General features: G+C 42.4%; 5 protein-coding genes across 7 annotated transcripts; 3 read left to right on the forward strand and 2 right to left on the reverse strand.

Moving 5' to 3' along the window:
• The first annotated feature begins 61 nt into the window (after nucleotides 1-61).
• Nucleotides 62-2,997, forward strand: rnf151 (ring finger protein 151). Its single transcript, XM_038699932.1, has 4 exons — nucleotides 62-292; nucleotides 847-1,016; nucleotides 1,137-1,233; nucleotides 2,248-2,997. The coding sequence occupies exons 1-4, from the start codon at nucleotides 290-292 to the stop codon at nucleotides 2,716-2,718; spliced, it is 741 nt and encodes a 246-aa protein (XP_038555860.1). The 5' UTR covers nucleotides 62-289; the 3' UTR covers nucleotides 2,719-2,997.
• A 529-nt stretch (nucleotides 2,998-3,526) lies between these two features.
• On the forward strand, nucleotides 3,527-6,111 carry rps2 (ribosomal protein S2). Its single transcript, XM_038699902.1, has 7 exons — nucleotides 3,527-3,591; nucleotides 3,905-4,042; nucleotides 4,146-4,235; nucleotides 4,986-5,093; nucleotides 5,182-5,515; nucleotides 5,791-5,882; nucleotides 5,988-6,111. Exons 2-7 carry the CDS (start codon nucleotides 3,908-3,910, stop codon nucleotides 6,066-6,068), a joined length of 840 nt encoding a protein of 279 aa, XP_038555830.1. The 5' UTR covers nucleotides 3,527-3,591; nucleotides 3,905-3,907; the 3' UTR covers nucleotides 6,069-6,111.
• An 850-nt stretch (nucleotides 6,112-6,961) lies between these two features.
• ndufb10 (NADH:ubiquinone oxidoreductase subunit B10) lies at nucleotides 6,962-9,175 on the reverse strand. The gene is made up of 4 exons (XM_038699955.1): nucleotides 8,948-9,175; nucleotides 8,474-8,612; nucleotides 7,436-7,575; nucleotides 6,962-7,112 (listed from the first exon to the last, which is right to left on the reverse strand). Exons 1-4 carry the CDS (start codon nucleotides 9,093-9,095, stop codon nucleotides 7,024-7,026), a joined length of 516 nt encoding a protein of 171 aa, XP_038555883.1. The 5' UTR covers nucleotides 9,096-9,175; the 3' UTR covers nucleotides 6,962-7,023.
• Nucleotides 9,176-10,082: 907 nt separating this feature from the next.
• On the forward strand, nucleotides 10,083-15,755 carry LOC119888983 (60S ribosomal protein L3-like). Of its 2 annotated transcripts, none has more exons than XM_038699816.1 (10): nucleotides 10,083-10,187; nucleotides 12,444-12,636; nucleotides 12,978-13,146; nucleotides 13,259-13,394; nucleotides 14,064-14,250; nucleotides 14,347-14,507; nucleotides 14,693-14,794; nucleotides 15,121-15,216; nucleotides 15,389-15,508; nucleotides 15,641-15,755. In XM_038699816.1, exons 1-10 carry the CDS (start codon nucleotides 10,185-10,187, stop codon nucleotides 15,698-15,700), a joined length of 1,227 nt encoding a protein of 408 aa, XP_038555744.1. In that variant the 5' UTR covers nucleotides 10,083-10,184; the 3' UTR covers nucleotides 15,701-15,755. The 2 variants fall into 2 exon arrangements, with proteins under 2 accessions (XP_038555744.1, XP_038555738.1); XM_038699810.1 differs by lacking the exon at nucleotides 10,083-10,187 and adding an exon at nucleotides 10,253-10,390.
• A 121-nt stretch (nucleotides 15,756-15,876) lies between these two features.
• LOC119888837 (testis-expressed protein 2-like) lies at nucleotides 15,877-27,333 on the reverse strand. 2 transcript variants are annotated; one of them, XM_038699598.1, is made up of 12 exons: nucleotides 26,848-27,333; nucleotides 22,313-23,644; nucleotides 20,816-21,016; nucleotides 20,108-20,387; nucleotides 19,738-19,925; nucleotides 18,964-19,164; nucleotides 18,288-18,387; nucleotides 17,741-17,873; nucleotides 17,492-17,629; nucleotides 16,891-17,100; nucleotides 16,680-16,800; nucleotides 16,440-16,586 (listed from the first exon to the last, which is right to left on the reverse strand). In XM_038699598.1, the coding sequence occupies exons 2-12, from the start codon at nucleotides 23,507-23,509 to the stop codon at nucleotides 16,440-16,442; spliced, it is 2,916 nt and encodes a 971-aa protein (XP_038555526.1). In that variant the 5' UTR covers nucleotides 23,510-23,644; nucleotides 26,848-27,333. The 2 variants fall into 2 exon arrangements, with proteins under 2 accessions (XP_038555535.1, XP_038555526.1); XM_038699607.1 differs by lacking the exon at nucleotides 26,848-27,333 and having other exon boundaries at nucleotides 15,877-16,586; nucleotides 22,313-23,509.
• Nucleotides 27,334-27,567: the final 234 nt, after the last annotated feature.

Raw genomic sequence — 27,567 nt, forward strand, 5'->3', positions numbered from 1 at the left:
TGTTTAAAAGTTCCCTGTTTGACGCGTGGAGGCTGAAGCTTTGGTGCTAGAACAGCAGGGAAAGGACGGGCTCCATAATGAGCGCCATTATCTCCCTTCGTTTTCATAATTTTCTGTTTTCATTTGTCCGCACACACACAGACACGCGGTCGTGTTCGTGTTTTGTCAGGAATGTTCATGTGTGTTGTACTGATAAGGCGGGTGTGTGTTCCATATGTGACATGTGAGTGGACCGATATGGAGTAAACCAGAGCCGGGAATGGAAACACGGTGAGGACAGGAGATTATCATGGTGAGTAGGCAGGAGCCTCTGTTTATATGTTGTTGTTTTATTTTTTAAATCTAGATTTTATTCTTCCGTTTTGTGGACAATTTAGAAACTATTACACATCCTTAATGTGAGAACAGCTACTTTGCTAATTTCTGTTGTGAGCTCTGAAATTTGCTTTCCCTTATAAACATAGTCTCAAGTTTTAATTTTCAGTCAATATTTGAATTTATCAAAAATGCAATTGAAGAAGTACTACCAAACATCACCTGTTTAGAACCATTTTGTAATTATCTCTTGTTTTGAGTGGGGGGAAAAAACTGTTTTGGCAGAATTACACCTTGTTATCATGCAATCAGTCATATGACTTTCCAGAACAATTCTGTTTTGTCATCTCTTGCCTTTATATTGAAAACACTGTGGACCTGTTGTGGGCAGCGGTAGAGAAAATACTCACCTGTTGGTACATAACGGGTCACAGTCTGTCCAGCTGACGCAACTCTACTCTTTAATGTCATCCTGAAATACATGATCATTATAACCCAATAAAAAGTAGTATTTATGTTGGCCATATCTAGGCGGACCCAGAGGTGTCAACACAGAGTGGGGGCTATGACGTGGAGCTTTTTGTGGACACTCCAGACTACGATTTGATCTGCACCATATGCCAGGGGGTCCTCAGGTGTCCAGTAAGGGCCGCATGCCACCACATCTTCTGTAAGAAATGCATCTTACAGTGGCTGAAGAGGTACTGAACATGGATCAATACCACTGCATAAAAAACATTGTAAAATTGTACTATATTGGATTTTTCGTCATGTCTGGTCCATACAGATGAGCAGGATTAACTGTAATTTATCCTCTGTAGGCAGGAGACTTGCCCCTGCTGCCGGAAGCCTGTTAACCCGAGCTTGATCTTTGTCATGTTCAAGCTGAGCAAATCTATTGGACGCATGAAGATCAAGGTAGTAAATGGAAAAAAGAAGTTGTACATTTGCATAGAAATTTTAGTCATCAGGGTTGAAAGTATTCTCTTATGTACTGTAATTTTGACAACTGTCATTTTAACTGAATGGCTACATTAGTGCTTTGGGAGAAAAAGGAGGACCAAACAAATAAACAAACAAACAACATGGCCTAAAAGAGGGTCCTATAGGTTTTTGCTCTGGGTGTTTATGAATTAGTTTATAGGGTGCATTCATGTGGGGACATTATGGCCCTTTTAATGATGAATATGTGTAATTAAAGGGATGCAACTAATATTATTTTCATTATCAATTAATATGTACATAATTTTTTCAGTTTATCAATCCATCGTTTAGTCTTTATAATGCCAGAAAATGTTAAAAAATGTCCATCACTAGTTCTTCGAGCCCAAGTTGAGGTTTAAAAGTTTCTTGATTTGTCCTACTAACTGACCAAAAAATATAAAACAAAATCTGCAAATCCTCACATTTGAGTTTCAACTAATCATTCGACTAATCTGTTCAGCTCTATGTAACTAATTGTTAATCTAGTCTTGTCTCCAAAAACAGGAATTTAACTGAGCTCTTTTCAACACAAGTAATATCTTGTGGAATGTAACTAAAACATTTACTCAAGTGCTGTACTTATACTATTATTCCACTACAGTTCAGAGGGAAATTTTACTCCACTACAATTATTTGACAGCTTAGTTAGTTGTTACTTTACAAATTCACATTTACATACAAAACACATGTTGAGCTTAAGAAATATGAGTTTAAAAAACAGTTTTTAAATAAGTTAGCACCATCATGGCCATCTACAACAGTAAAATGCTACTTACATATTAATCAGTAAAAATACTCAAATAATAGGCCTCTATATAATAATACCACTTTTACTCTGAATACCACTACTTAGTTGAGAAGTGTTCTCTCTGCATGCTGCAGGCATGTGAACCAAGTCTTTTACAGCTATTGACTTCTTTGTATTTCTCCTCATTTGGCCTCTTACAGTGTAAGAATGAGATCCGTGGTTGTGCAGAGACCTTCCCCCTCTCAGAGCAGTACTGCCACAGCATGAGCTGTCTGTATGAGCTCATCCCCTGTCCGTACCAAGGCTGCCGGGCGCAGCTCCTCCGCAGGGACCTGGAAGTCCACGCACGCCACTGCGAACACTGGCGTCAGCCCTGCCACATGGGCTGCGGGACAATACTCTCCCACCGCACCCAGCCTCAACACAACTGCTATAAGCAGCTGAGGCAGGAGTATGAAGCCAGACAGAGGAACCACAGGGCCATCGCCACCGCCCTGCAGAGGAAGATGAGGAGGATGCAGAGCACCATGGCCCACATGAAGAGGCAGATAGGGCTGATCTGCGAGAGCCTGGAGGTGATGGACGATCTGCACGAGGTAGAAGAGGAGGACCTAGGGGAGAGCAGTGGCAGCTCCGCTGGGACTCCAAGTAGCAACAACAGCAACTGCTGAGGGATGAGTCAGTTACTGCTGCTACTGCTGTGTATAATTTCTGCATGTGTTCATTTCTTTGAAGATGTGTGTTTTTGAATATGCAGGTAGGTATGTGGTTAAAATGAGTGTCTAACACTTTTCTGCTGTAGTTTAAATTATTATGTAAATAAAGCATTTAACGTTACACTGTCAGCCTGATCTGCATTCAAGAAATGAGTGGAGACAAATGAGTATTGACACACTAATGGGTCTGTCAACAAAATATAAATCATGACGTTATAGGCCAGGTTTTATTTTTCAGCGTACAAGGTTCAACATTGTTTATTTGTCATTATACTGCACAAGGTTGCATAATGAAATGAAGTTTGTTGTCCCTTCATGCTAAGCACACAGAATTTAACATATAATTAAGTGCATATTGAAATATGGTAACATATAAAATTAAACACTACAGTTATTTATATAGGCTACATAAACATACACACCCTCAACACCTGTACTTACTATAATGCAAAACGTGGGACTATCAGTGAACATAAAGTAGGCATGTGACTGCATACAGAATAAATACATAAAAGCAATACAATTATAAAATGTATCAGGGACAAAGTCTCCCAACAGAATGGCAGTTTTTCTATTGCAGAGCTTTTTACTGTAAGAGATTTTCTACGGTAATGAGTTGTTTTGTTTTTGTTTTTTTTAATGCTAAAATATTACCATGTTCAACAATATTATCGAAAACAACCACCAACTCGAATTATCCAGGATCTGAAAAGCTGCCGGTAGGGTCACTAGTTAGCAGATTTTCGCTTAGAGGAAATATCGCGATGACAGCCCTACATAAAACCCGGCGGGACTTCACGCGGTTCTTCTTCCTGTTATACAGATCACGTAAGTTGCATCTCTTCTCGTTTGTTCCTATCAAAATCCTTCTTTATCCCGCACATCGTTCTGCCAAACATATTTATTGCACCCACAAACTACAACCTGAGAATGTTATTTAGAAATCCTGCCCATATTTATGGGGACAAGGAGACCGAGTTTGAGATATTTGTAAATATTGAAGGAAAATCCTCAATGTGTAATGGCGGCGATGATCGTTTTCTGTGAGATGAATGAAATGGCCAGACCGAGGCTTGCTAACGTCCGCGCTCTCTTGCTTTAGCAATGAGTTACACATATTAATGTGTGTTTTGTCCTGCAGCAAATGGCGGACGACGCCGGTGGTAGAGGAGGTTTTCGCGGAGGTTTCGGCGATCGTGGCCGCGGTCGGGGCCGTGGACGCGGCAGAGGCCGTGGCAGGGGCCGCGGTGCCAGGGGCGGCAAGTCCGAGGACAAGGAAGTACGTTTCAAACTCAAATGTTTTTAAATGTATTACTAGGTCAAACGAGGTCATTCTTAAAACCACGAGGATTCTTTTGACGGAGTTTTCTGTCTCCTGTTAGTGGGTTCCAGTCACCAAGCTGGGCCGCCTGGTTAAGGACATGAAGATCAAGTCCCTGGAGGAGATCTACCTGTACTCTCTGCCCATCAAGGTAAGTAACGTTAGTTTGTGAGGATGACCATAGTAGCAGGCTGCCAATCAACATATAAAGATGTTCCGATATTTACGGGTGTGAAGGTAGATCTGTTGCTTGCAGGGAGGTACATTAGAGGCTTCGCTACGGTGGTCCTATTAATTTAATAGTTCGGTACTACTTTATGCATTGTTATTTGTGCTTCCTTTATAACTTGAATGTGGTGAAGTTAAGTTACATTCAGCCTGAGTTTTTGAAAAGCCAGGTCTGTACACGTAGTATGTATTTCCAGAACCATTGTTTTATCTGAACATAAATTTAGTTTCACATCCCAAGATGGTGAAAATGACATGACTTTGCTCGTTTTGTTCAACATGAGGATGTTACTAACTAAAGGAACAATTGAATGGACAGATGATACTGAACCAGTTTAAGAAGCGATGCTTAGCTGTTGGAATGTAGTAACACATGCAAGGCACAAACTGGGTTAGGAATGTATAATAGGACTGCATTAATTGCATGCAGAACCCTATGTTGGATGTGGTATTGGGGGTTGTCTCAAAATACCACATCACCAGTCTCTAGTCCGCTGATTTGGTATGGGGGGGGGGGGACCGCACACACGATACAAATTTGTCAAAATGAATGCACTGATGATAACACAAGCAAGTTAAAACTATACACTGGTCGATATTAACACTTCACAGCTGCAGGAGACAATCATGTAATCCTCATTTGTTTGTGCGTTTTTTTTTTTTTTTCCTGCAGGAGTCTGAGATCATCGACTTCTTCCTGGGTTCTGGTCTGAAGGATGAGGTGCTCAAGATCATGCCTGTCCAGAAGCAGACCAGGGCTGGTCAGCGCACCAGGTTCAAGGTGAGATGACATTAACTCTGTAATAAAGGCCTTATTTTATCTGATATTATCCGAAGAGTCTAGATGTGACATCTGGTTTTGTTTACAGGCCTTTGTTGCCATTGGTGACTACAATGGCCATGTTGGTCTGGGAGTGAAATGCTCCAAAGAGGTGGCCACAGCCATCCGTGGGGCCATCATCCTGGCCAAGCTGTCCATTGTCCCCGTCAGGAGAGGTTATTGGGGTAACAAGATCGGCAAGCCCCACACCGTGCCCTGCAAGGTGACCGGTCGCTGCGGCTCGGTCCTGGTGCGTCTCATCCCTGCACCCCGTGGTACTGGCATTGTGTCTGCCCCTGTGCCCAAGAAGCTGCTCATGATGGCCGGTATCGACGACTGCTACACCTCTGCCAGGGGCTGCACCGCCACCCTCGGCAACTTTGGTAAGATTCATCTGATGGTTACGAGTCTTAATCAGTGGTGTATAATTTTTTTTTTCTCCTTGCTCTGCCCAGCTTCACCTCTGCAGTGGTGTAGTTGTCGTTTTCAGGAGAGAAAGAAAGGAGTATTGTAATGCACGGCAGAAAGACCATTTCAATGGTCTTATCTGTTCCCCTTTTCGGTGCTCAACATTTTTTCCAAAGTAGACTTCATCACTGTCATGTTCTTCGAGCGCCATGTCAAGCATCTACTCAGTGTTTCCTTATTTCCACATCAGCCAAGGCCACCTTTGACGCCATCTCCAAGACTTACAGCTACCTGACCCCTGACCTGTGGAAGGAGACTGTCTTCACAAAGTCTCCCTACCAGGTAAAATACACAGCAGACTGACTTGTGGTGGGATTTTTTTTTTTTTTCTCTATTTTTAAACATGAGGTTTGTGTAATAACGTACTTCTCATAATTCTTATTCCAGGAGTTCACTGACCATCTGGCCAAGACTCACACCAGGGTGTCCGTGCAGAGGGGAGCGTCTGTCCAGCCGCCTGCCTCCTAATCATTTTTATATAGACTCGTTGAATAAACGTGCTGAAACACCATGTAAATGTCATGGGTTCATTTTCATATAAGTAGCTCAGGTATACTCTATCCTTAAGGTAAAGAAGTCACTCAGATGGAAAAGGCAATGTAGTTTTCACTCTGAGCACTATCATGTAGTGATGTGTGCAAGGACTTATTGCAGTGTTTTATCAATATTGATGCAGCGATGAATCTGTTTAATGAAACATCAATTGATACCATTACTGATATAATAACCAGAGGACTTTTTTGGGCTAACTTGGCAAATGGAACTGTAACGCAGACAATTCAGATTATGTAGCTGTAACTATCAGTCCTGCTAATTCATTTGTCTGCAGTGGGTTAAACCATCCAGAGATCAAAAGTGAAACAAGTGGCAAAATCTCTTGACAGATGAATTTGTTCTCCCAGTATCTGTTAATCCCTGAGGCTATTTTTTTTATATTTTATTTTTCTCACTTATAAAAGCTGTGGTTCTCCGTGGATTCCAGGTGGTCCGACAAAGGGGATTACATTATTTTCACATTTCATCCATAAGTGATGGAACACTCTTTTTGGTCATGGTTTTCACTTTCTGTACTAAAACATCTAAATCCAGTTTGGCAGCCTAAGAGCATCTTATCAAATGGAGGTCCATGGTCTGTCAGTTTAGGGGTCCTTCATCTGAAAGCTTGAACCACTATGAAAGAACTGTTAAGCCTCAGTATATGGTTGTTAGACTCAAAGAAGTCACTTGAATATAATGTTGCTGCACTGACTTCCAGAGTTGCATATATAACTTGACTAGATAATTTTCTAGCAAGAGCCATCCCTATGTACACACAGATGGGTGTAAGTCACTTCAAGGACTGGTGGAAAGACCAACGGACATAATTTATCACATACATTTTATTTTACATTTATTACACAGGACAGATAATGGTGAACTGTTCTTAACCACTCTGGGACTCAGCAGCCATCATCCGTTCTCTTTGCTTCATTAGACATTTCCTCCCACTGGCGTACGCTCCCAGGTCTCCATCTGGGAAGAGGCAGGCCGTGATTTAGCACATTCAGTGGACAACAAATTTTCATTGTATATAAAATGTCAGAAAAATGCCCATCACTATTCTCCAAAAGCAAATTCTCATTTTCAAATCTGTAACCAACACATTCTTTTCATTTGCCTTTAGTAAGCAATTAATTATCAGAATTATTGCCAAATACATTTTTCAGCACTGCAATGAACAATATTTGCTGTATTTAGTCAGCAGAGCACAGGACACATGCAGGATTCCTGAATGCGTCCACAGTTTCTTTGCTATTACACCACACCACCATGTCCGAGCTCCGCATATTACTTACAGCGTAACTGGAAGTTCTTGGTCACCTCGTTGAACTGCTGGATTTCCTTGGCACAGTTCTGGTGGTAGCTGGCTCCTTCTCTCTGCTGGCAGGCCCTCATACGCTCCTGGACTACCTTCACAATCTCCTGGTCCACTTTGCTGAGGAGTGAAGACAACAACACAGGGTGACACTCATTTCTGAAGGAGAAACTAAAGTTCTGCAGGGAGGCGACAACAACAACAACAGTAACTCCAGAGCTGAAAGTGACACCCAGAGACAGACATGAAAGCATTTAGTTGTCTGAAATCTTGATGATTGAGCTATGGTGCTCCTCTTGACCCCCTCAGTTCCACTTCTCTTTACTTGTTACTACTGCCTTTAATTAAATCAAATGTAAGGCTGTAGATCAACATCATACACTGCACTGTGAGTTTTCCTGTCCGGTTTTATAACCTATTTAACTCTTTCAAATCTATTTTATCCTGTTTTTATGTTGTATTTCACTCTTTAAAAATTATATTTGAATGTTTGTTTTTTTTCAATTTCCCTATGCTGCTTTTATGTTTTATGTAAAGCACTTCGAATTGCCTTGTTGAAATGTGCAATACAAATAGCCTTGCCTTTGCATTGTTTGTGTATCCTGTATCCTATAGGTAAAGTGCACACCACAGACAACACATGGCAGCTGCTACTCCTATTCTCAAATACAATCATTCAAGGTACAACAAGATTTTGACAGAGGGCTAATCCACGAGACAGTGTCCTTTCAATCTCAATTTAAGGTTGTGCTCTAGTGGTGAATGTTGCCCCCCTAAATTGTGATGAATCAAATCACCACAATGTGAACTCGAGCATTTGGGGGCCCTTACAGTCTGTGAGCCCAGGGCATTTTGCACACATTGTACAGTTGTTAACAAAGCCTGTAAGTATGATTTATTTTACTAGGTATATACATATTGTATATACTATGCATATCTATTTCACTAATCATCACCTACTGAGCACATTGGGCACACACATGTCCATGAATAAATCATATCTTGACCCGTGACTTACTAGTCTCTCCTCCACTGCATCTCAGCCTCATAGTAGCAGACATAATCTCCCTCCTGGCACTCAGTCAGGTCAGGAACACGGCGGAACTTCTGGTGGTAGTAGACGGACTTGTTTTTACTCCGAATGCTGTCGACAGCATCTAGATAACAGAGAACAGTTCAGGATCTTGTTAAACCCTGACAGGGCCGTGTGGGTTGTATTGTGATTTGATGTCTATGATTTTGGCTAACGTTAGCTAGCATAGCACCTCGCTCAAGGTGCAGCTAAGTACCCTATGCCAATTACTACCACAAACCAGAGCCTTGTGATTTACTTGGTGTAAGTTAATAATTAGCAAGGAAGCATAACAGTTATACTAGCGTCGTTATAACGTTTAAATATACCAACATCACGTCTACACATCACCCTCTAGTCCTGGTAGCTGTGTTGTTGTGCTAGCCTGTTAGCCTAGTTAGCTCCGTTAGCTTCAGTTACCTCTAAATGTGGTGACAGGCAGGTCCACGGAGTAATAGAAGAGTTTAGATAGAATCAGGGCTGGGTTTGGCAGTGCTGTCTGTTTGTCCACCACCGGAGTCTGCCGAGGAGGCTCCGGGTACGCTCCTTTATCAAAGTCTGAAGGCATTTTGCCTTATGTTTGACCAAAACTAAATTCGACCTCGACAGCTCTCCTTTCGGGTGGCGCTTGCGCAGAAGACACAGCGCAATGGCGAAATAGAGGTCATTAATGCAAAATGTAACCTAGATGCTTTTTACTCTGGTTATTTTAAAATTATCATTCAGTACAAATATTATACCTAACAAGGAACCCAACACAAGCCCAATTACAGTTTTTATAAAACATAAAGGTTGAAGGGTAAAGGTCACAGGTGGAGCTGTTGCACCATGGAAATGCAGCAGGTGGCAGTGCTGATCTGGCAAAATTTAGTGCACAGTCTAAGCCATTGACAATTCAAAATGTTATTGTGTTAGTCATCAAGGAGCATGTAAAATGGCAAATGTGTGTTTATAATATGTATCTTAAGAACCTAAGAATCAGCTTCAAGACTTTGATAAGCAGCACTGACAAATATGTGTGTTTCAGCTGTGAGACAGCAAGTGAACAGTAGGCACATCTGTCTGGCTTGCCCCCTGAAGTACTCTGGAGAAAAACACAGATCAGTCCAAAGCAAGAAAACCTGCTGTCCGATGTAATGTGGGCTGATGTAGGCTGCATATTATAAATGTAAACGACTCTTATTGCTGATAAAATGATGTGTATGTGTTCTGGTTGACTTTAAGAAGGTTTGCCTCCATCTCCATAAAACACAACATGCAACATGGGACAGCCAAGCCAGTGGTGTGAACAACTGGTTGCTGTGTTATAGCTCTTTAAAGAAAGAGAAGATACTGAATCCGTCCTAAAGCAGACCAGGTAGATGTAGGTCTCTTGACAATGAAAACTTTCTTCTAACTTTCTCTCTCCTTTCTTGGTTATGTTGTTCCCATCCACAGGGCCTCCCCACCACCTCAGACCTCTGACTTTACCCTCGTCCCTCCTCCTATCTTTCCCTGTCAGAACTTGGCAGCAGTTGCCTTGTTTGAAAGCGAATACGGCGCCTCAGCAGGGCCAAACACCAAATTAGAGTCCTTAGCCTGTATCATCTTATGTATGACCCTTACATCAGCACTGGTCCCTCTCTCTTTCTATTCCTTGACTGGACAGTGAGCGGACATGGTCAGTGCTCCTCATATTTTTGGTTCTATTCTACTATAAATAACGCATTCATTAGCAGTTTTGTCTGTCTTTGACATGTGTGCATGTGTGTTTATGGTTTATGACTTTGTTTGGCCACCTGAGTTTATTTGAGAAGATCGCGCATATTGAAAAGTTATCTTGTAATGGCTGCCTTTGAGGAGACCACGTGGAATACTGACATGGTAACTTCTTTAATGTGGCATCCCATTGTCGAGTTTTGCTTATTATTTGACCTGTGTTGGATTTTTAAAATTATATTAAATGTTATATAAGATTAGATTAGATTAAACTTTATTGTCATTGTGTACACTACTGACACAGAGCTAATGAAATGCAGTCAACATCAAACCAGGAGTGCTGAAATATAGTCTTTATACAGATAAGTGCAGTTATGCTATATCTTACAATATGTACATTGAAAAATAGTGCAGAAAGTACAAACACATGGTCTGGACAGGAAGGCATCACACCTGAAGATTCAGGAATTTTACTCTATATGTTCTTTTGATGTCTAGATTAATATTATTAAAACTGTTGGATGCCCTTAATATCAGGGGTTTGACTATCTAAATTAAGCCAGAAACACATCAAAAACAGGACAGAGGGGGACATATTAGTACAGGCAGGGGTTAATGTGTCTCTCCTTGACTGATAGATAGTAAAGGTATGCAGACCAAGGAGCAGTGGTGGAAGAAGTATTCAGATCCTTTACTAAAGTAAAATACTAGTAGCCTACCACACTGTGAAAATACACTACCATAAGTAAAAGGCGTGCATTCAAAACCTTACTTAAGCAAAAGTATATAAGAATTAACAGTGCTGTCAGTGTTTAACTATTACATACTGTATATCTAAGGTTTCTGAATTAATGTTGCTGTTGCATTAATGTGTATGATGCATTTTACTGCTGTAGTTGTTTAAGGTTGTAATATGTAAAATGCATATTTCTGTTCACCTTGCCAAGACTTTCGCCATTATTTAAACATCAACATTTAAAAGGGAAATAAGTCTATAGGAGCCGCACTCCTCAGGATTCTTGTCCTTTTTTAACAATAACAGAGAATGAAGCTTCAGTTAAAGGTTGTGGCAGAGTAGCTGTGTCTTTGATTGATTAAACATATATAGTAATAATGGAGCTCACTGACATAAACCCATGTGGGCCTGGTGTTTTGCAATTATTCATTTCCCTGATACTATCATATGTTTTTCCGGGGGTTATTGACTGCTCTAGATTTAAACTTGTTAGTTCATCAACAGTTAGTATTTCTATTTTACTCAAAAATGTATGTTTGAGTTGTTTGGAGATTGTGAACAATGGGTATGTTGTAAATTTATTTGATAGGTCATAAATTTGAGGGATGTATTGCAATGCTGACTGGCTTTTGAGTTGAAGGGCCAGCAGACGGCTGGCTTTGTCACCATATGCAGAGAGTGTTTCTTTTGACTTCCTGCTCTGCCTTCTCTGTGGGCGAAAGATCAAATTGAGTTTGGAGGTTCACTTTTTGTTGGTACAGCTCTGGAGTAAGATTAATCGACTATCAATGTCTGATAATTTATCAATTATGTCTTTGTATCTTTATGTGTTGACTATTATAGTAAGCAGAGATGGGAGACAATTTGGCTTCTTAGAAAAGTTTTTAGGATTTCCCAAAGTGATGAATTTGCCTTGTCTGACTTATTAACAAATATAAAGTCCTCAATTGCTTTTGTTATTGAAATGCAGAATTCCTTGTCAGACAGTAGTGATTTATTTAGTCTCCATTGTGGATTTGCAGCTGATGGAGAATCGAATCGGAAGTCAAGTAATACAGAGGAATGGTTTGATATGACTAGAACAATACACGGATGGCAGTAGGGTATGTCTTTAAAAATGAGAAAGGCATGAGAAAAGGCTCCGGTGTCTGTGTGTTTGTGTGTACAAGTCTCCAGGGAGCACAACTTCCATAGTCTTTCAGAAATGATGTCAATGCTGTGGCCATCTTAGAGAGTGAAGTAACCCTGGAGCTTGAACGATCCAGCTTGGTGTTTATAACACAATTTAGATCTAAGGGGGTTTAAATAATGTATTTATCTTAAGAAGTAGTTCAGTCAGTTTATCAGAAATATTTAAATTAAAAATCAAAAATTTTTAACAATCATTGTAATACATCCAGGTTACATTTCCACAGTAATCGGGAAGTGCCTTAATTTCATGTTGATCAGGAGTGACTCTTGTTTGGCTCATGTCCCTTCCAGTCTCATCGCAAATTCCACGCACCCCGCCATGGACACTTGGGGTTCCTGCCCCACAAGCGAAGCAAGAAGCATAGAGGCAGGGTGCGTACGTGGCCCAAAGATGACCCCAGCCAACCAGTGCACCTCACTGCCTTCCTGGGATACAAGGCGGGCATGACCCACACGTTGAGGGAGGTGCACCGCACTGGCCTCAGTATGTACAGCTGGGCTTACTGCAACATGGCTGCATGGGAGGACTGACGAACAAACAATGTTACATGATGTTAAGAGCTGAATGTTTTAGTAGCTCAATCAAATAAGGCTCATATCCTGTAATTGTGCTATGTGGTGGGGTCAAATTCAGCCTAAGCTTTTGTATATGCTATTATCATCTCTTTTTTGTGCATATTATTGCCTTTCTGTGCTGTATATTGTTTCATAACCATGAAATGCTACACATATCTACTGTTGGTTAAAATGCTATGCTTCATTGAACTTACTGATAAATATTTCAGGTGAATATCTTGGTGAATGTTTTCCATGTTTCTCCCACAGAGCAAGCAAAGAGAGAGGAAATAGAGGCGGTTACCATCATTGAAACTCCTCCGGTCATTGTGGTGGGGGTTGTGGGATATATTCACACCATCCGTGGCTTGCGTTCCCTCAAAACTATCTTTGCTGAGCATCTAAGCGACGAGTGCAAGCGCAGATTTTATAAAAACTGGTGTGTGTGATTTTACACAGTTCCCTTGCATGTACAGCCAACTGACCACACAGTTGTTGCGTTGCTGTCACTGTTGTTTCTCATGTCTAAATTGAGCTTTTCTGTGTTTCAGGTTCAAGAGCAAGAAGAAGGCCTTCACCAAGCACAGTAAGAAGTGGCAGGATGAGACTGGAAAGAGACAGCTGGACAAGGATTTTGCTCAAATGAAGAAATACTGTTCAGTGATCAGGGTTATTGTTCATTCTCAGGTAGGCCAGCCAGTTTACAACTAAATTCAAAATACAATCCAGTTTTAGAAATACAATTGTTGCCTCATACCAAGTCAGTCAGACTCCACTACTCTAATGATTTGAAGCTATTCCCCACATACTGTATCTCCCCCTCTCTTAAGCCCACCCCTGCAAAAGGGCAGAGGTGTCAGAGTGAGCCACCTGACCACATGCAATGGAAAGAAAAGCTGCCACATCCCTGCTGCCAAGAGCTGAACAACTCTGGCCGTGGTGCTCTGTCTGTGGGGAGCACTGGAGGGTGCCGTTTCAAATAGCAGTTTAAAAATAATTTTCCTGGGCAGAACCTGGCTGCTCACCCAGGGTTTGCCAAGAAAAAAACTTTATCTTGGCAGCAAACAATATAAAGATATGCCAAGATCTCAACTCCTAACGGTGTTGCTAGAATCAGTCTTTTTCTGGTCAGGTTTCTGCTTCAAAGGTGGGAATAAGATCAAAATGTGCTTTATATCTAGGATGTGGTATTTGGCTGGTGGTATTACTAAGAGTTCAAACGTGATCTTAAGATCTGAGAATAATAAATCTAATTGTAATAAGGAAGGATATTAGCATATACATTCAAAGCAACAGGCTTTCTGGCTTTTTAGTAATCCAGACTAACTTTCAGTTTACTGGCTTCTCCATTTCCAGATGCGACTGCTGCCCATACACCAGAAAAAGGCCCACATCATGGAGGTGCAGCTCAATGGGGGAAGCATCTCGGACAAGGTGGACTGGGCAAAGGAGCGTCTGGAGCAGGCCGTGCCCATCTCTGCCGTCTTCTACCAAGACGAGATGATTGATGTCATTGGAGTCACAAAGGGTCACGGCTTTAAAGGTTGGAAACATGGAAACATCTGACTAGGCCAAGGTCTTGTAAAATAAATTTACCCGCATATACAGTATAGTTCTTTCTGGCTCTTTGTGGTGATAGGTGTGACAAGTCGCTGGCACACAAAGAAGCTTCCCAGGAAGACTCACAAAGGCCTGAGGAAGGTGGCCTGCATTGGAGCCTGGCATCCGGCACGTGTGTCATACACTATAGCTCGTGCTGGTCAGAAGGGCTATAACCACCGTACTGAGATCAACAAGAAGGTTAGCTGATAGTCAAGAGTCCAACTGCACCCACAAGGCTCAATTTCATCTTTAACTGTTTCTTAGGGAAATAAGCTTTTATTGAATAATCATAGCAAGCAATAATACAAGTATATGTATGTAGGTTTCTCATAATACTGTGTGACCATGCTTGTTGAGGTCTTCATGTCCTCATGTGTCGTCAGATCTACCGTATCGGTAGGGGTGTGCACATACAGGATGGAAAGGTGATCCGGAACAATGCCTCCACTAGCTATGACACCACCCAGAAGACCATTACGCCCCTGGTAAGATTAATATTCTCTAAAAAAAGGAAGAAATGGATTCTCCAATCTAGCAGCTTGCTAATTTCTGGTAAAGCTTTCTACAAACCCATATTTATAACGTTATAACCACACCTGCAAGACATTCTAACATTACATAGGGCATGATACTAAATTATAATGTATTACTGCTGGCATTATGGGTATGATACTATTTTACAAGTTATAGAAGCTGTTCTGGACAGCACGGTACTCTCTTATATTAGGATGCACTTCTTTAAATGATCTTTAAGAGCTTCATAGAAAGTAATATCTTTTATATCCCTACTTCCTTTGTCTTGTCCATGAAGGGAGGCTTCCCTCACTATGGTGAAGTGAAGAATGACTTTGTCATGGTGAAGGGCTGTGTGGTCGGGGCTAAGAAACGTGTTCTCACCCTCAGAAAGGTACAACGGGATTTTGAAAGTCTAATTTTAGATCTTACAGGCAGCTTGCAGCAGTAAGCTGAACTTTTATGACAGATAACACATATAATTTACTCCCAAAGTAAAATGTAAATCTCCTATACTTAATTGCGGGAAACATACATGTTTGTGTACCTCTTTGTGTCCCCCCCAGTCTTTGATCGTGCACACATCTCGCAAGTCCAAGGAAACCATCGAGTTGAAGTACATTGACACCACTTCCAAATTTGGCCATGGCCGCTTCCAGACTGCCCAAGAGAAGAGGGCATTCATGGTGAGTGTGAGAGAAGTTACAATCTGATTATCAGGAAATTCTCCAGTTTAATTTACACAATTCTCCAGTTTAATTTACACAATTCTGAATCCTTCTGCACTATTTTAACAACGACCTCTGGTGTACCTGCAGGGGCCACTGAAGAAGGATGCCAGGAAGACACTGCCTGAGCCTCTAAATGAGGAGGCCTAAAATAAATTCTCACATCTCAATTCTTATGCAATAATAAAACTGAGTTTCAAATACATTCTCTGTTGTTGTTCTATGTACATTAGCTTTTGCTAATTTAGGCTGGTGTTACATATACTATTTGTATGCAGTTTAAGTTAAACAATGAACATAGATTTAAAGTTTTGAACAGGTTTTTATTCATTGATAAATCCATGAGCATATTAATTAAAACTGTTCAGAAATTACATGCACCACATTAGCTTGATTAAACATAATCATCAGATTATCATCCATGTCTTTTCAGTCTCTAGTGTTCAACCTCACAACCCTTAACAGGATCAGTGCATTAGAAAATGGATGGATGGATAGTTTGTTCAGTTGGCATTCTTTTTAAACAGTGGTCATGAACAACATCTTGTTTTGACGTGCTGTAAGCACATCCAGTTTTTCAGTCTTGCATTTTTTATTTATTTTTGTGTGTTAGCATTAAATAAAAAAAGTTGTGTACTCTGTTTTCACTGGTGTCTGGTACAGTTCAGTTATCTTCACAGTAGGGGGCCCTGTAGCACCATTCTCACAGTCCCGAGGTCACTGCCGTGCGTAGCGTGCTTCAGGAGGCATCAATCCTGCTTTGGTTACAGCAAACACATTCAGGATAAACACCAAACAGCAGCCTTATAGATCCATAGAGATTCACAGCAATAGCTGCACAATGGCTGTGTTGCATCAGAATAATCTCATCTGTGGCCTCAAAGGGGCACTACTCTGACATGCACTCCTGGGACTCCATGGAGGACTGGTGGGATGAGGAATGCATTGAGGATTGGTGGGAGGTTGGTGGTTTATCCAGACCAGATGTCATCAGGGGCAGATATAGATCGTCCATATTGGGCATGACAAACACTTTCTGTTGAGATATTGTTGACATTTAATTAGTGAAATGATAGGTTAGGTATCACCGTCTTTAACAATATGGAAAATTCTTCACAGCTTAACTGACCTGGAACTCACACTGCAGTTTCTTCTCGATCCACTCAGTGACATGAGTTAAGGTGACCTCCCTCTCCCCGAGTGTGGGGCGCACATGAAGGTCTAACCTGGGAGGCACACGGAAACTGTACCTGACGGGGCCAGAACGGGGGGAAAATGCTTTGTGAAAAAGAAGCACTTTGACTTTGTGGTATGAAATGACAAAGAGAGAAACTCAGTACCATATCCTGTCAGTAGGGGGAGGTGGGATGTTGATGGCCAGAGTGCCAGAGAGCTCCAGGACCTCAACGCTGAGCATCAGAGGCATGTTGGACACCTCAGCTATCTTCTTCCTGATGTACTCGTTCTCTGTGGCTTTCTGAAAGTACTTGGACTTCGCTATCTTGTCCACAAATCTCAAGATCTTCCTACTCGTGCTGCCACCAGTGTGCCTGAGGGAGGATATGGAAGAGGGCACAAATGCAGTGTAGGATTGTGAATCTGAAAATGACTGGGATTGGGACATGCTATTTCACTAAACAGTATACTGTGAACTGTCTAAACTGGGAGTAAAGTGACTGCCTTCGGTTTACATACTTCGGAAGTTCAAAAACTTACTATTAGATTTTTTATTGCTCCCAAATTAATCAGATTCAAAACCCTTTTTCAGCCGTAGCAGGATAAGCACAGGTAGACGTAATGACCTTAACGCACTCCAACGATTATGGCATTTGTTAAGGCCAAAACGTCAGCCTGTGCATCTCCTGCCATTGTTTGCATTTAACACCATTATTAGTTACATATATTAGTGTTCGCTGCACTAATATGCACTATTGCTGTTACCCTTCAGCTGCAACCACTGTGGTCTTATCTCCCAGAGATGCCTGCGGCTCAGAGAGGGTGACTTCCTCTTCATCAGACGAGCCTGCGCTGGATGACTCTTCATCACTGTCCGCCAGTATACACAGCCTGGGCTTAGAGCTGAAAAACACACCAGTGGTCATACAAACTACAGAGCTTAGACGTCCCATTTCTCCTCAAACATCCTCTCTCTTTATCTATCGACGAATATGAAACTGAGAGGGGCCTCACCCCACTTGCTGTGTCTCTGGAACGCTGTGAACCTCGTCCTCGCCATCTTTACCCAGCTTACACAGGTTCATCTTAGTCTCCAGGGTCATCTGAAGGCAGCCTGTGTACATCAGCTCCAGCTCCAGCCATAGGCCTTAGGGATAAAGAGGGGGAGGGAAAAACAGCTCACAGGTAGCAGGTTATGCTTCAGTTCAAAAAAGCTTTGATCTAAAGCCTGAGTTTGGTTTGGAGACTGAGCCAACACCTCTTCTATATCTGGCCTGGAACAGTGTTGTTGCAGAAGGGACATTAGACCAATAGAGAATGTAGCTCATCCGGAAACCATGTCTGTACCAAATTCTGTGCCAATCCATCGAGTACATGTTAAGATATTTCACAGGATAAGTGATTTTATTGCAGAACCATCCAATAGTTGTTGAGATAATTCAGTCTGGACCAAAGTGTTAGGCCAAAAGACAGACAGACCCACATCCCTAGAGCCACACTGCTTGCATGGCTAATAACCAAAAGAGCAACATATACAGGTGTAAATACACATAAATTGTACCTCTGCAGTCCAGTGTAGGTTTGGAGGTGCTGAGGACTTGAGGTAGACAAGTGCCCATGTTCAGATCCGCCAGAGTCAGCTCATTCATGAAGTATGGCAACTATAATGAGACAGACACCAAACACCTTTAATAATTAGTTAACATGCAGAGTTCATGTCATACACACAAATTTCCAAATTAAATCCATGGAAAACAACACAGAGGCTCCACAGTGGTAGCTAATTACCTCAAACAAATGAGTGTGCAGGGAAAACCTGCAGTGTGTGTGTGTGTGTGTGTGTGTAAAGGAGGAGAGCAGGGAATGAGAAATGAGATGCTCCTCTACTCACTCCCCACCTTCTGCCTTTGGAACCAGAGGGAGTGCCTTATCAGCAGACTCTCAAACACACACACACAGGAAAGAGAGCTGCAGCGTTGATGTGCCCAATGTCACATCTTTTTACCTTGTGTGCAAACCAGCACTGATATTCAGGTCATGTCATCAAGTTTGTGGAGCTCTGCCCTACAGTACTCACTGTTGCCTAGCCATGTCATTAATCAGTATGACACTGATGATGCTGTTGAATATGGTGTGAATATGCAGATGAATGTGAATATGGAAATCATTTTGTCAACCAAGGACTTCAGTTTCCGACTACCCTTGAAAAATAACTCACCATCCTCATCCTCCCTCACCTTTATCTTGCTGAGTTTCTTCTGGATCTTGTGTGCCACCTGATCGCTCCAGTACTTCTCCCGAAGAAAGTCCCAGAAGATCCTTCCCACCAGGGAGTTTACCCAGGTGGGCTGGCCCTCTGCAGAGCATCCCTCTGCACCTGAACCCGCACTGGGTTCAGCTCCTGCAGGACCTCCAGATCCATGCTCTTCATTGTGAATCTGCAGGGATTAACAGAGGAATAGGTCATTGGAAGACACATACAGTATGTTTGCACAAGCATTTTTCCAGAGGTTATATGACCTGATAGAACCAAGGTACAGGATACAAATGTTTGTCATTCCTATGCTAATCTATCCTCAAGCCCCATTTATGCTTACTCTCATCCTGACTCTACATCTACCTCCTCCTCCTAAACATGAGAACAGATTGTCTCTATGTGGGGTGCCAATCCCAAATCACCCAAACAAGGATTAGCAGCTCTGTCAGTTCCTATTATTCTCCTTCCAGCCAGGTGACACCTGATTTTCTTGACATTGACATTTGGTCTCGCCAGCAAGTATGTGTTTGGCTGAGCCAGCATCCTAGAAAAGGCTGGTCTGAGTGTAGGGCCGAACAATGGAACGGTAGTTAATATTGACCAGCTCTGATCAATGGGAGTTAAAACATGCAGATGGTTAAGTAGAGCAGAGACAAAGTTCTGGCATCTGCTCATGACAGAAGCGGATGCTGTAAAAAGTGATGCTAGTTCCAATACTATATCTAAAAGCTAAATAAAAGTGTTGCTCATTGACCTTCTTGTGTGTTGCAGGGCTTCCCCTGTCACTGTGGCAGGGGCTGATGGTGAGATTGCAACTCTGTGAGCCAATCAGTTGAGTCATGTAGGTGCTGTACTCCAATAGCGTTCTTGTTTTTGTAGCTCCCAGCAAGTCGTGCAGCTCCTCTGTGCTTTCTTTAACAGAGTCTCCACCACATGGTGTTTCTGATTGACAGAGAAAAGACAGACATGAAGGAGCTGGTAAATATACCTCAAGGAATGATATGAAATAGTCAAATTCTGCATGAATCTGTCCTGCACTGTGTTTAAAACAAGAAGGTAATGTTTCCAGTCTTCATATTGTATCACCCCAATCCATATCACCACAAATCAGAACACCTTCTTACCTGTATTCTCCTCCCCGCTCACACTGCTCTTGGTTCCAGCCCGAGAGGCAGACAGGAAGTGCTGGAACCACTCCTCCTTCTCTCTTCCTGTGCGGCCAAACAGGTACAGGGTAACAGGAAGCTGGTGATCCAGCACAGTGTGTCTCTCTGCCCGTTCTTCCTCCTCTTGCCCTTCAACCACGCTCTCCTCTCCTACCTCCCCCTCAGCCAGCGTGATGCAAATGGGGTATTTCTTGTTCCATACCCTCTTGCGAGCCAGACCAGGTGGCAGCAGAGACACCTGGGATAAAAATGAACAGAGAGGAAAGATAAAGCAAAAGTGTAATTTTCTTCTAATATAAAGAAATCAATATTTTCTTTCTACAAGAGATGTTGGCATGCAGAAACGGTGTTGACAGTTTAACCATTGTCAAAGCACTCCCGACATTGATTAGGCTGTGTGTTATTCTATCACCCTGTTGCAAGCTACTGTAGCATGCCTCAATATCTGAATGTGACAGTAGCCGGGTCAAGTTTATTAAGAACATCATCACTTCACTCGCAATCCTTCGGTTCTTTCACCTCTGTGTTAGATGACAATGTGGGTGAGGAGAGATGAGAGTTCAGGCAAGAGGTCACCATGCCTCTCTCTTTTGCTCCCCTCTGGGGGACATGCCTGTTCCCTGGGACCCACAGATGAGAATTTCTTCCCCCCGCAAATGCACTGACCTTAGAGTTAGCCAGCTGGTAAGTGTGTGACCGTAAAAACACAGCCTCGTGGGCCGTCTCGTCAAACCCTGCCCAGCGGGGAATGTTGGCACGTGGATATGCCAGGCGCAGCCGGCTGCCCTCCAGCGTGGCATAGACAGAGTGTGTGATGGAGGGGTGGAAAGTTTCAGGGTCGTAGCTGTGTGTCTTATTCATCCAGCCCTGGAAGAAAATTATGAGGGCGTTATATGTAAGTAGCAGTACATCAATCACAAATTCATTCACATTTTCCTGCCAAGTTGGGTTAGGTGCATTTAACTGACTAAGAGTTAATATCACAGAAAATATGCAGCAACACTCTACTCAGGCAAATGACATTCACCATGAGTGGTGCAAACTGCGACAGCTCAGCAGGAGGGGAAACGTGAGACATAGCAGAATAGATTGGTCTCATTTAACACAGTAGAGAGTCTTTGAAATAGCCTCCAGCCTCCTGTTAGTAACTCCTCTATCCCTATACACATCACCTTATTTGAACCAGTTAAATCTGCATTTTTTGAGGGATCCAGCCCCCACCCTCTCAGCAGAGCTGTCAAGAAGTGCTTTGAGAAAGCTATTATCAAAATAACCTGCTTTTAGATGCTGAACCTGCTGTGCCTCATAGCAGTTTTTTAATACAGCAATTACATCAAAACTAATCCATTAAGCATCACTGACAGCACTATCTTTAGTGCCATCCAATTCCTTGCTGTTTTGATCTCTCATCCTGCAAAACAAAAATCAGAGCTTGGACCTCATTTCCATATAGCCAAATTGGTAAAACAGAAAGTACGTAGGAGCAGCTGCTAAAGTTTCTCTGAGCAAGACTAAGAGTCAACAGCGATGGCGCTAAAGCCGTGTGAAGCTGTACAGCAGTGCTTTGAGCTAAATGCTAATGTCGGCATGCTAACATGCTGATGTTTAGCACGTATAATGTTTACCATCATCACTATCTTGCTTTAGCGAGCACAAAGTACAGCAGAGGCTGATAGGAATGTCCCAAAAAACTATGTGAGTTTTGTGGGTATTAGGCCATAAACAAATTGTGGTAAAACCAACGCTGCTAGCATGGCCTAACTCAGCGTGAGAGCCAACATGTTCATTGGTAGATATGTGTAGGTTGCTTTTTTTTAAAGAAGAATTTAAATATTTTTTAAACTAGCGAATAGCTTAGAGACCTGTCCCAACAAATGGTACAGACATACATAAGCAAAAACATAGTAAAGCCATGTAGCAGTGAATTCACACGGCTTTTGAACTGACAGAGAAAATGTTAGACACATTCACTCACGCCCTAAGTCAGACAAAAATCAGTACTGGACCTCTTGCTCTCTGCTACACTTACATTTGTAATTTACTACGAAGAAATGGGAGCGAAGGTTGGGTAAGAGTAGAGGGAGACATAGATGAAATGTCACCATGTCACTTTCATGCTTACGTCTCTCTTTGTTTATATGCTGTATTTTACTCATTTATTACCTCTAGGATTTCTGGATCTGTGAGCTTTCCATCCAGTCGGTCCATGTTCAGGGGTCTGGATTTGCTCAAACGAGAGCCCTTGTTGCTTCTAGCAGATGAACGTTGTGGGGCAAACATGAACACCACAACCAGGCCCAACACAAAGCCACATGCAACCCCCACAGACAGACCTGTCACATAGGAGGGCAGGGGCAACACAAAGAAACCATAAGCTAGAAGACCCACAGGGAAGAGCCAGTGAAGTGGCAGTGATGAACCTGGCACTGTGACTCGAGACTGGGTGGAAGTTCTATGATGTGTCCCACTGGATTCATTCTGGAGCTCCACCACCTGAATCATATCTCCATAAGTGCGGATTTCGAAATGACTATCTCTTGTGTTGGTGTGGCGTTCTGGGGAGACAGAGGATTTTATTAAGGAGCCCTGTTGGAGTCTTCTCAGAGGCGTGTCACACACACTTCTGTGCTCACCATCAGCTCTCCTTCGGCACTTAAGGTCTGTATCTTCACTGCCACAGCTGCCTTGGGAGGCTGGTGAGTCTCCAGCACCAGCCCTGCCCTGCTTGGGGCTGCCAGAGCTTTCGTCCCCCATGATTTTACTCAGCATGCTCAGTGGATCTTGCATGGCCTCAGAGAACTTCCTACGTGTGTCCTCCAGCTCCGCTATCAGCGAGCTGCCCCGGGGTTCAGAGGGAGGCATGCTGCCCATGGAGGGAGGTGATACCCAGTCGTCATCTTCATTAAGTCCTCCTACTTCAGGCTTGGCCTCTAGGATTTTTTGGTGAGTAAGCTGCTTCCATGGATGCAAATGCAGCTTAGAGTCTGACTTGGAGAGGTTGACCTCTGGCTCAACCCGGCGGGAAATCTCTGTGCTCAGCGACTTGACCAGGCTAAGGAGAGGCTTGCCTCGCAGGGAGCTGCTCTCGCTTGGGTCCAGGTCTGTGGAGGAGGATTTGACCAGGTTGGTGGTGACAAGCAGGCCTGCTGATGTTGCTGATAGGTCAGATAAAGAGCCCGGGGATGATGGGGAGTGGGGCAGGAAGGGGGACTGGGAGCGGTAGCCTTGGCTCAGGTCCAAATCCATCCCCAGGCTGACGTTAGACAGACCCTCCCTGGCTTGTGGTTTATCTCTGGAAAAGGCCACGGTTGGACCTTCATCGTGGCGATCCAGGCTGAAGATGAGCTTGCTCTCCTCCATGCCAGTCGTCAACCAGGAGCTACAGTGAGAATGTGGTCAACCAAACAGAGCAGTAGTCCCTAAACACATGGACCATGGCGCTAGCACTACTTGTAACATCCTCCTCGGGTAGCTTGTAGCCCATCATGTTGGATGCTGAAAATTTGGTGAGAAAAAAGCAAAGTATATTAAAATGTGGTTATTTGAACAGCTTCAACAAACCCTTAGCAACAGCATGACCTTTAATGATGGCATAACATTTAAAATTAAGCCTCTCTGCTACTTGTTAATATGCTGCTCTGACCTTTTTCCTATTTCCGTCCTCTCCAGTGCTTTTCCAATTTCCTCTCCCCTCTCAACATTGCTCTCTAATCTCCTCTGTACTTTCTCTTTTGTCCTTTTTACTGATCGCCTGCAGTGATTCAGGGAACGTTGTGTGTTTCACTCTGTGTGTGTGCGCTGTTATTTCATTTAAAGACTAAGATAAGGTAGGGCTGGATGAGTGCTTTGTTTCTGAAATCATTATAAGGAATCATAAGCGCAGAGACTTTTAATCCCACAGTCACAGCTAATCCCACATTAGAGAGAGTGATCTAATCATTTAGCCTTGTTTGTGCCTAATTGACACATTTGTCTTAGCCAAGGAGCACTGAAAGATGTCCAGTACAATACTGATCTTCCTCTGGCATCATTTTAAATATTTGTATGCAGTTTTCCTCTCTTATTTTACCGTTTAAAGTCGGTTAACTTGTTTATATCCACTGATCAGATTCTGCCAGACGGTTCAGGGATTCAAAACAGCAACAGTTGCAAGCTCAATTCTCAACTCATTTCTGCCTGAAGCTTGATTAAAGTAAAAAACAGGAGAAAACAACTTCCTCTGTGAAGGCATCTGCTTGCGTGGATGAGAAGAGTGAACACGTGGAGAACATCTGGGCTTAAGCATCTTCATGTCATACTTGGGAAAACAAGCTGCTTTTTTTAAACCACCAAGTCCAACCAAGCTCAACAATTAGACACTCCCTTGGGAAATTGGGGCTTTGAGAGAGTGTGGATCTACATTAAGCCCTTTACAGCTTGTTTACATGTGACAATCATGTATCATGGCAGGCAGTGTATCACAGCCAAACTCGCTGAGAGGCAACAGCTACGGTGTGATCCAGGCTGAGAGTGGATTAACTGTAATCCTCCATATTTAAGAGGCTTTTACAACAGGAAATTAAGTAACACTTGGGACATAAAATGAAATCAGATGAATTGGCGATCAGTGTGTCTTTCAATTCCAGATACATTTTCAGATAAAGCCGTTAACTGCTGTTAGCCTCACACAGACATAATGCAGTGTCGTGTCGAGTCACAAGCTGGCTTTATGAGCAATACAAACAAAGTGCCTGTATGTAAGTGCAGCATAAGAAAACTGACATACTGTATATACATATACTGTAAATCAAGTGCTTATCAGCCCCAGAGAAGCTAATAAGTGAACAAGCAATGATTGGTTATTCCTTTCTAGCCCTGACCTGGATGAAACCAATTTTCAAGGCTACATATAGTAATTTGTTGCCATGTTCCTTGCATCACCTTATCTCTTACCTTCTCTGCACACTGTTTAGATATTAATTATAGCACCAACCTGCTGGGCTGTGAGTCAAATCTAATTAACTAAAAGTGCTGCTCTGCCAGTGCTTAAGTCGCCCAAGACAGCCCTGCATTGCCCTAATCAATTTCTACTTCGGAGTCAGTTTGGATCAGTTCTTGCTGACAGGGAGAGGAAAACCTTTGCTGCTCTGTGGAAAATGAAGTTGAGAATTGGCAGCCTTCTAGTCAGGACTGTGGATGAACTTCTGCAGGAGCAAGAAGGAAGAAAACCCATCAAGAGGACTGAAGCCTGAAACCCCAGTTTTTGGTTTGGCCCTTGCAAGTAGAAAGTAAAGCAGATTTTGCTATTTTATAATTATAATTAATAAGGAAAGTAAGAATGTTTGGTGCCCCAGTTGGTTTGGTAATAAACACTGTAGTGGGCAAGTGGAGGAGAAACTGTCTCAAACAGAGCTGCAATCTGTTCCAATTGAAATGTACTGGCAAAAAAACGTTAAATTTGCAACTAAAAATTATTTTCCTTGTCTGCTGGTTTGCTGAATATTTTAAATAGCGAGAGAATAGCTATCAACAATCTCTCTGGACCAAAGATGACGTCTCTAAATGTCTTGTTTTGTTCAACCCAAGAATATGAAACCAAAGAAATTCAGTTTCCAATAATATAAAACAAAGAAAAACAGTAAATCCGCACATTTTTTATGAAAAACACGGCTGAAACAATTAATAGATTGTCACAATAGTTGCAATAATTTTCTGTCAATTAATCCACTGTTCATCATGAGCCACATCTTTTTTGATACAACACACATGTGTATGAGTAGAAAACTATTTTTTTTACATGTCAAAGGAAAGTAAATGGATGTTTGTGGTTGTCCAAAGTGACTCCAGACTATTCAGTGTGGAGGGAAAGTTAATTACGTTAAAGGAGTCTGACATTTTTGAGTGTGGACATGGTATTGCTGGCTGCCAGACATTTTTAATGACTGATGGTATTTGGGGTCTATAATTAAAGGGAAAGTTAATAAGTCTCAAGACAAGGCCACCGTCCTCTAACATGCAAACTATTGTCGTTTTAATCAAATGGACAATCCTGTGTATTTGGTTATGTTGGAAGATTCAAGAGTATGAAAAAGCAGTAGTGGGCCCCCTAAAATGGATAAAAAGAGCTAAGAAGAAACTCAGTGACCATCACAAAACCAATCCCTGACATCGGGATTGGGATTGAAATCTGGTCAAATCATGTCTCTCCCAGTCTGTCCTCCTTTAGGCCTCTAAATTCTGTTTAGAGGACGACAACGGAATAAAAAAATTAAAACAGACTTATTTGTTTTCGCATTAAGAAGAACTTCGTGTCTATGCAGCATGGCATCACAGTTTTGTCTACACAGAAGCAGGGTGTTTATTAAAAGGCATTCCTGTGCTTAATCCAGTCCTCAAACGACCATTTGACCCTGATTCCAACACATTTGGCACAGGACTTTGTGTTTGTCTGGATATCACATGGTGCTGTACTTCATCTCATTAACACAATATCTCCAGGGCTAAAAGAGGTTTATGGATAGTGTGAGTCAAACCATCACTCAGACATTCAAATGAGTCTCTTTAAACTTTCCACCCTGGAGTTATTGAAATTTCAAGAGATGCCAAATACACCACTGACTGTCTTTGCTCTTTCTGTCCTCGCCTGTAGGAAATTTCCCAAGTGTTAGGCTATAGCTAGCCTACTGCTCAGATTGAGGCAAAAACAGGAGTTTGCCTACCTGAATCTGGCACATTTGGCCAGGTGCTCCTTGTATCAGTGGCGGAGGCTGAGAGAGGTCCATAGTAAAGAGGGCATCGGTGCAGAAATGTGCTTCCAGTGCAGGCTGCAGATCAGTCTGGATGCTGCAGAATGCGGTGTGCTGCACACGGGTATGCGCACCATCCACCGACAGCAGGGAGGAACTACTCAGTCAACTTTACTCAGATTGTAGCAGATCTTGGTAGAAAAATCGCCCGAACTCCTATAAAAAAGATTAAATCCAAATAAACAGATCAGCTATAAGATAAATGCGTCAGTGATGTTGCCCCCCTTGGACATCGCTTATTCTCTCTGCTCCAGGAGGCATCAATACAGAATAATGTGATTACTGGAGTCCAGGCTGCAGACTGGACGGAGCTCTAATCCAGATTAGACTCGAGAGAGGCCAACAGTTGACAGAGCAACGTTCCTCCCTCTCCTCTCTGCGCTCAGAGTCAAAACACAGTCTGAGCTCAACTCTCCCCCTCTGACACCGCAGTCCTGTAGGCAGACTTATGTAATTGCACGACCTGGAAAATTCAAACGAGCTACCGCTGAAAAGCCTCTTATTTAAAAGCCAGAATCCCTTTTATCATGGGTTATTCTGAGATCTGTAGACCTATATGTGCAAATGGGATTCTATTGTTATTTTCTATTATTTCTTAATTGATCTTCATAATGTTGGGACTTAATTTTTGTT

Source organism: Micropterus salmoides, unplaced genomic scaffold (genome assembly GCF_014851395.1).
Source record: "Micropterus salmoides isolate LMB-PRFRI ecotype aquatic unplaced genomic scaffold, ASM1485139v1 Ms_hic_scaffold_10, whole genome shotgun sequence".
Classification (NCBI taxonomy): Eukaryota; Metazoa; Chordata; class Actinopteri; order Centrarchiformes; family Centrarchidae; genus Micropterus; species Micropterus salmoides.

Excerpts from the sequence above, each read along its gene's own strand:
- rnf151 (XM_038699932.1), top strand. Across the intron at positions 1,017-1,136 it reads ATCTTACAGTGGCTGAAGAG|GCAGGAGACTTGCCCCTGCT; the intron begins GTACTGAACATG and ends TATCCTCTGTAG. Across the intron at positions 1,234-2,247 it reads TTGGACGCATGAAGATCAAG|TGTAAGAATGAGATCCGTGG; the intron begins GTAGTAAATGGA and ends GGCCTCTTACAG.
- rps2 (XM_038699902.1), top strand. The coding sequence starts at position 3,908 with ATGGCGGACGACGCCGGTGGTAGAGGAGGTTTTCGCGGAGGTTTCGGC. Across the intron at positions 5,094-5,181 it reads GTCAGCGCACCAGGTTCAAG|GCCTTTGTTGCCATTGGTGA; the intron begins GTGAGATGACAT and ends TTTTGTTTACAG. Across the intron at positions 5,883-5,987 it reads TCACAAAGTCTCCCTACCAG|GAGTTCACTGACCATCTGGC; the intron begins GTAAAATACACA and ends TTCTTATTCCAG.
- ndufb10 (XM_038699955.1), bottom strand. The coding sequence starts at position 9,095 with ATGCCTTCAGACTTTGATAAAGGAGCGTACCCGGAGCCTCCTCGGCAG. Across the intron at positions 8,613-8,947 it reads GCCTGTCACCACATTTAGAG|ATGCTGTCGACAGCATTCGG; the intron begins GTAACTGAAGCT and ends TCTGTTATCTAG. Across the intron at positions 7,113-7,435 it reads CAAGAACTTCCAGTTACGCT|ATGGAGACCTGGGAGCGTAC; the intron begins GTAAGTAATATG and ends GCCTCTTCCCAG.
- LOC119888983 (XM_038699810.1), top strand. The coding sequence starts at position 10,352 with ATGGCTGCCTTTGAGGAGACCACGTGGAATACTGACATG. Across the intron at positions 14,251-14,346 it reads AAAGGGTCACGGCTTTAAAG|GTGTGACAAGTCGCTGGCAC; the intron begins GTTGGAAACATG and ends TTGTGGTGATAG. Across the intron at positions 14,795-15,120 it reads AGAAGACCATTACGCCCCTG|GGAGGCTTCCCTCACTATGG; the intron begins GTAAGATTAATA and ends TTGTCCATGAAG.
- LOC119888837 (XM_038699607.1), bottom strand. The coding sequence starts at position 23,509 with ATGGAGGAGAGCAAGCTCATCTTCAGCCTGGATCGCCACGATGAAGGT. Across the intron at positions 21,017-22,312 it reads CAGATCCAGAAATCCTAGAG|GGCTGGATGAATAAGACACA; the intron begins GTAATAAATGAG and ends ATTTTCTTCCAG. Across the intron at positions 18,388-18,963 it reads AGAAACTCAGCAAGATAAAG|TTGCCATACTTCATGAATGA; the intron begins GTGAGGGAGGAT and ends GTCTCATTATAG.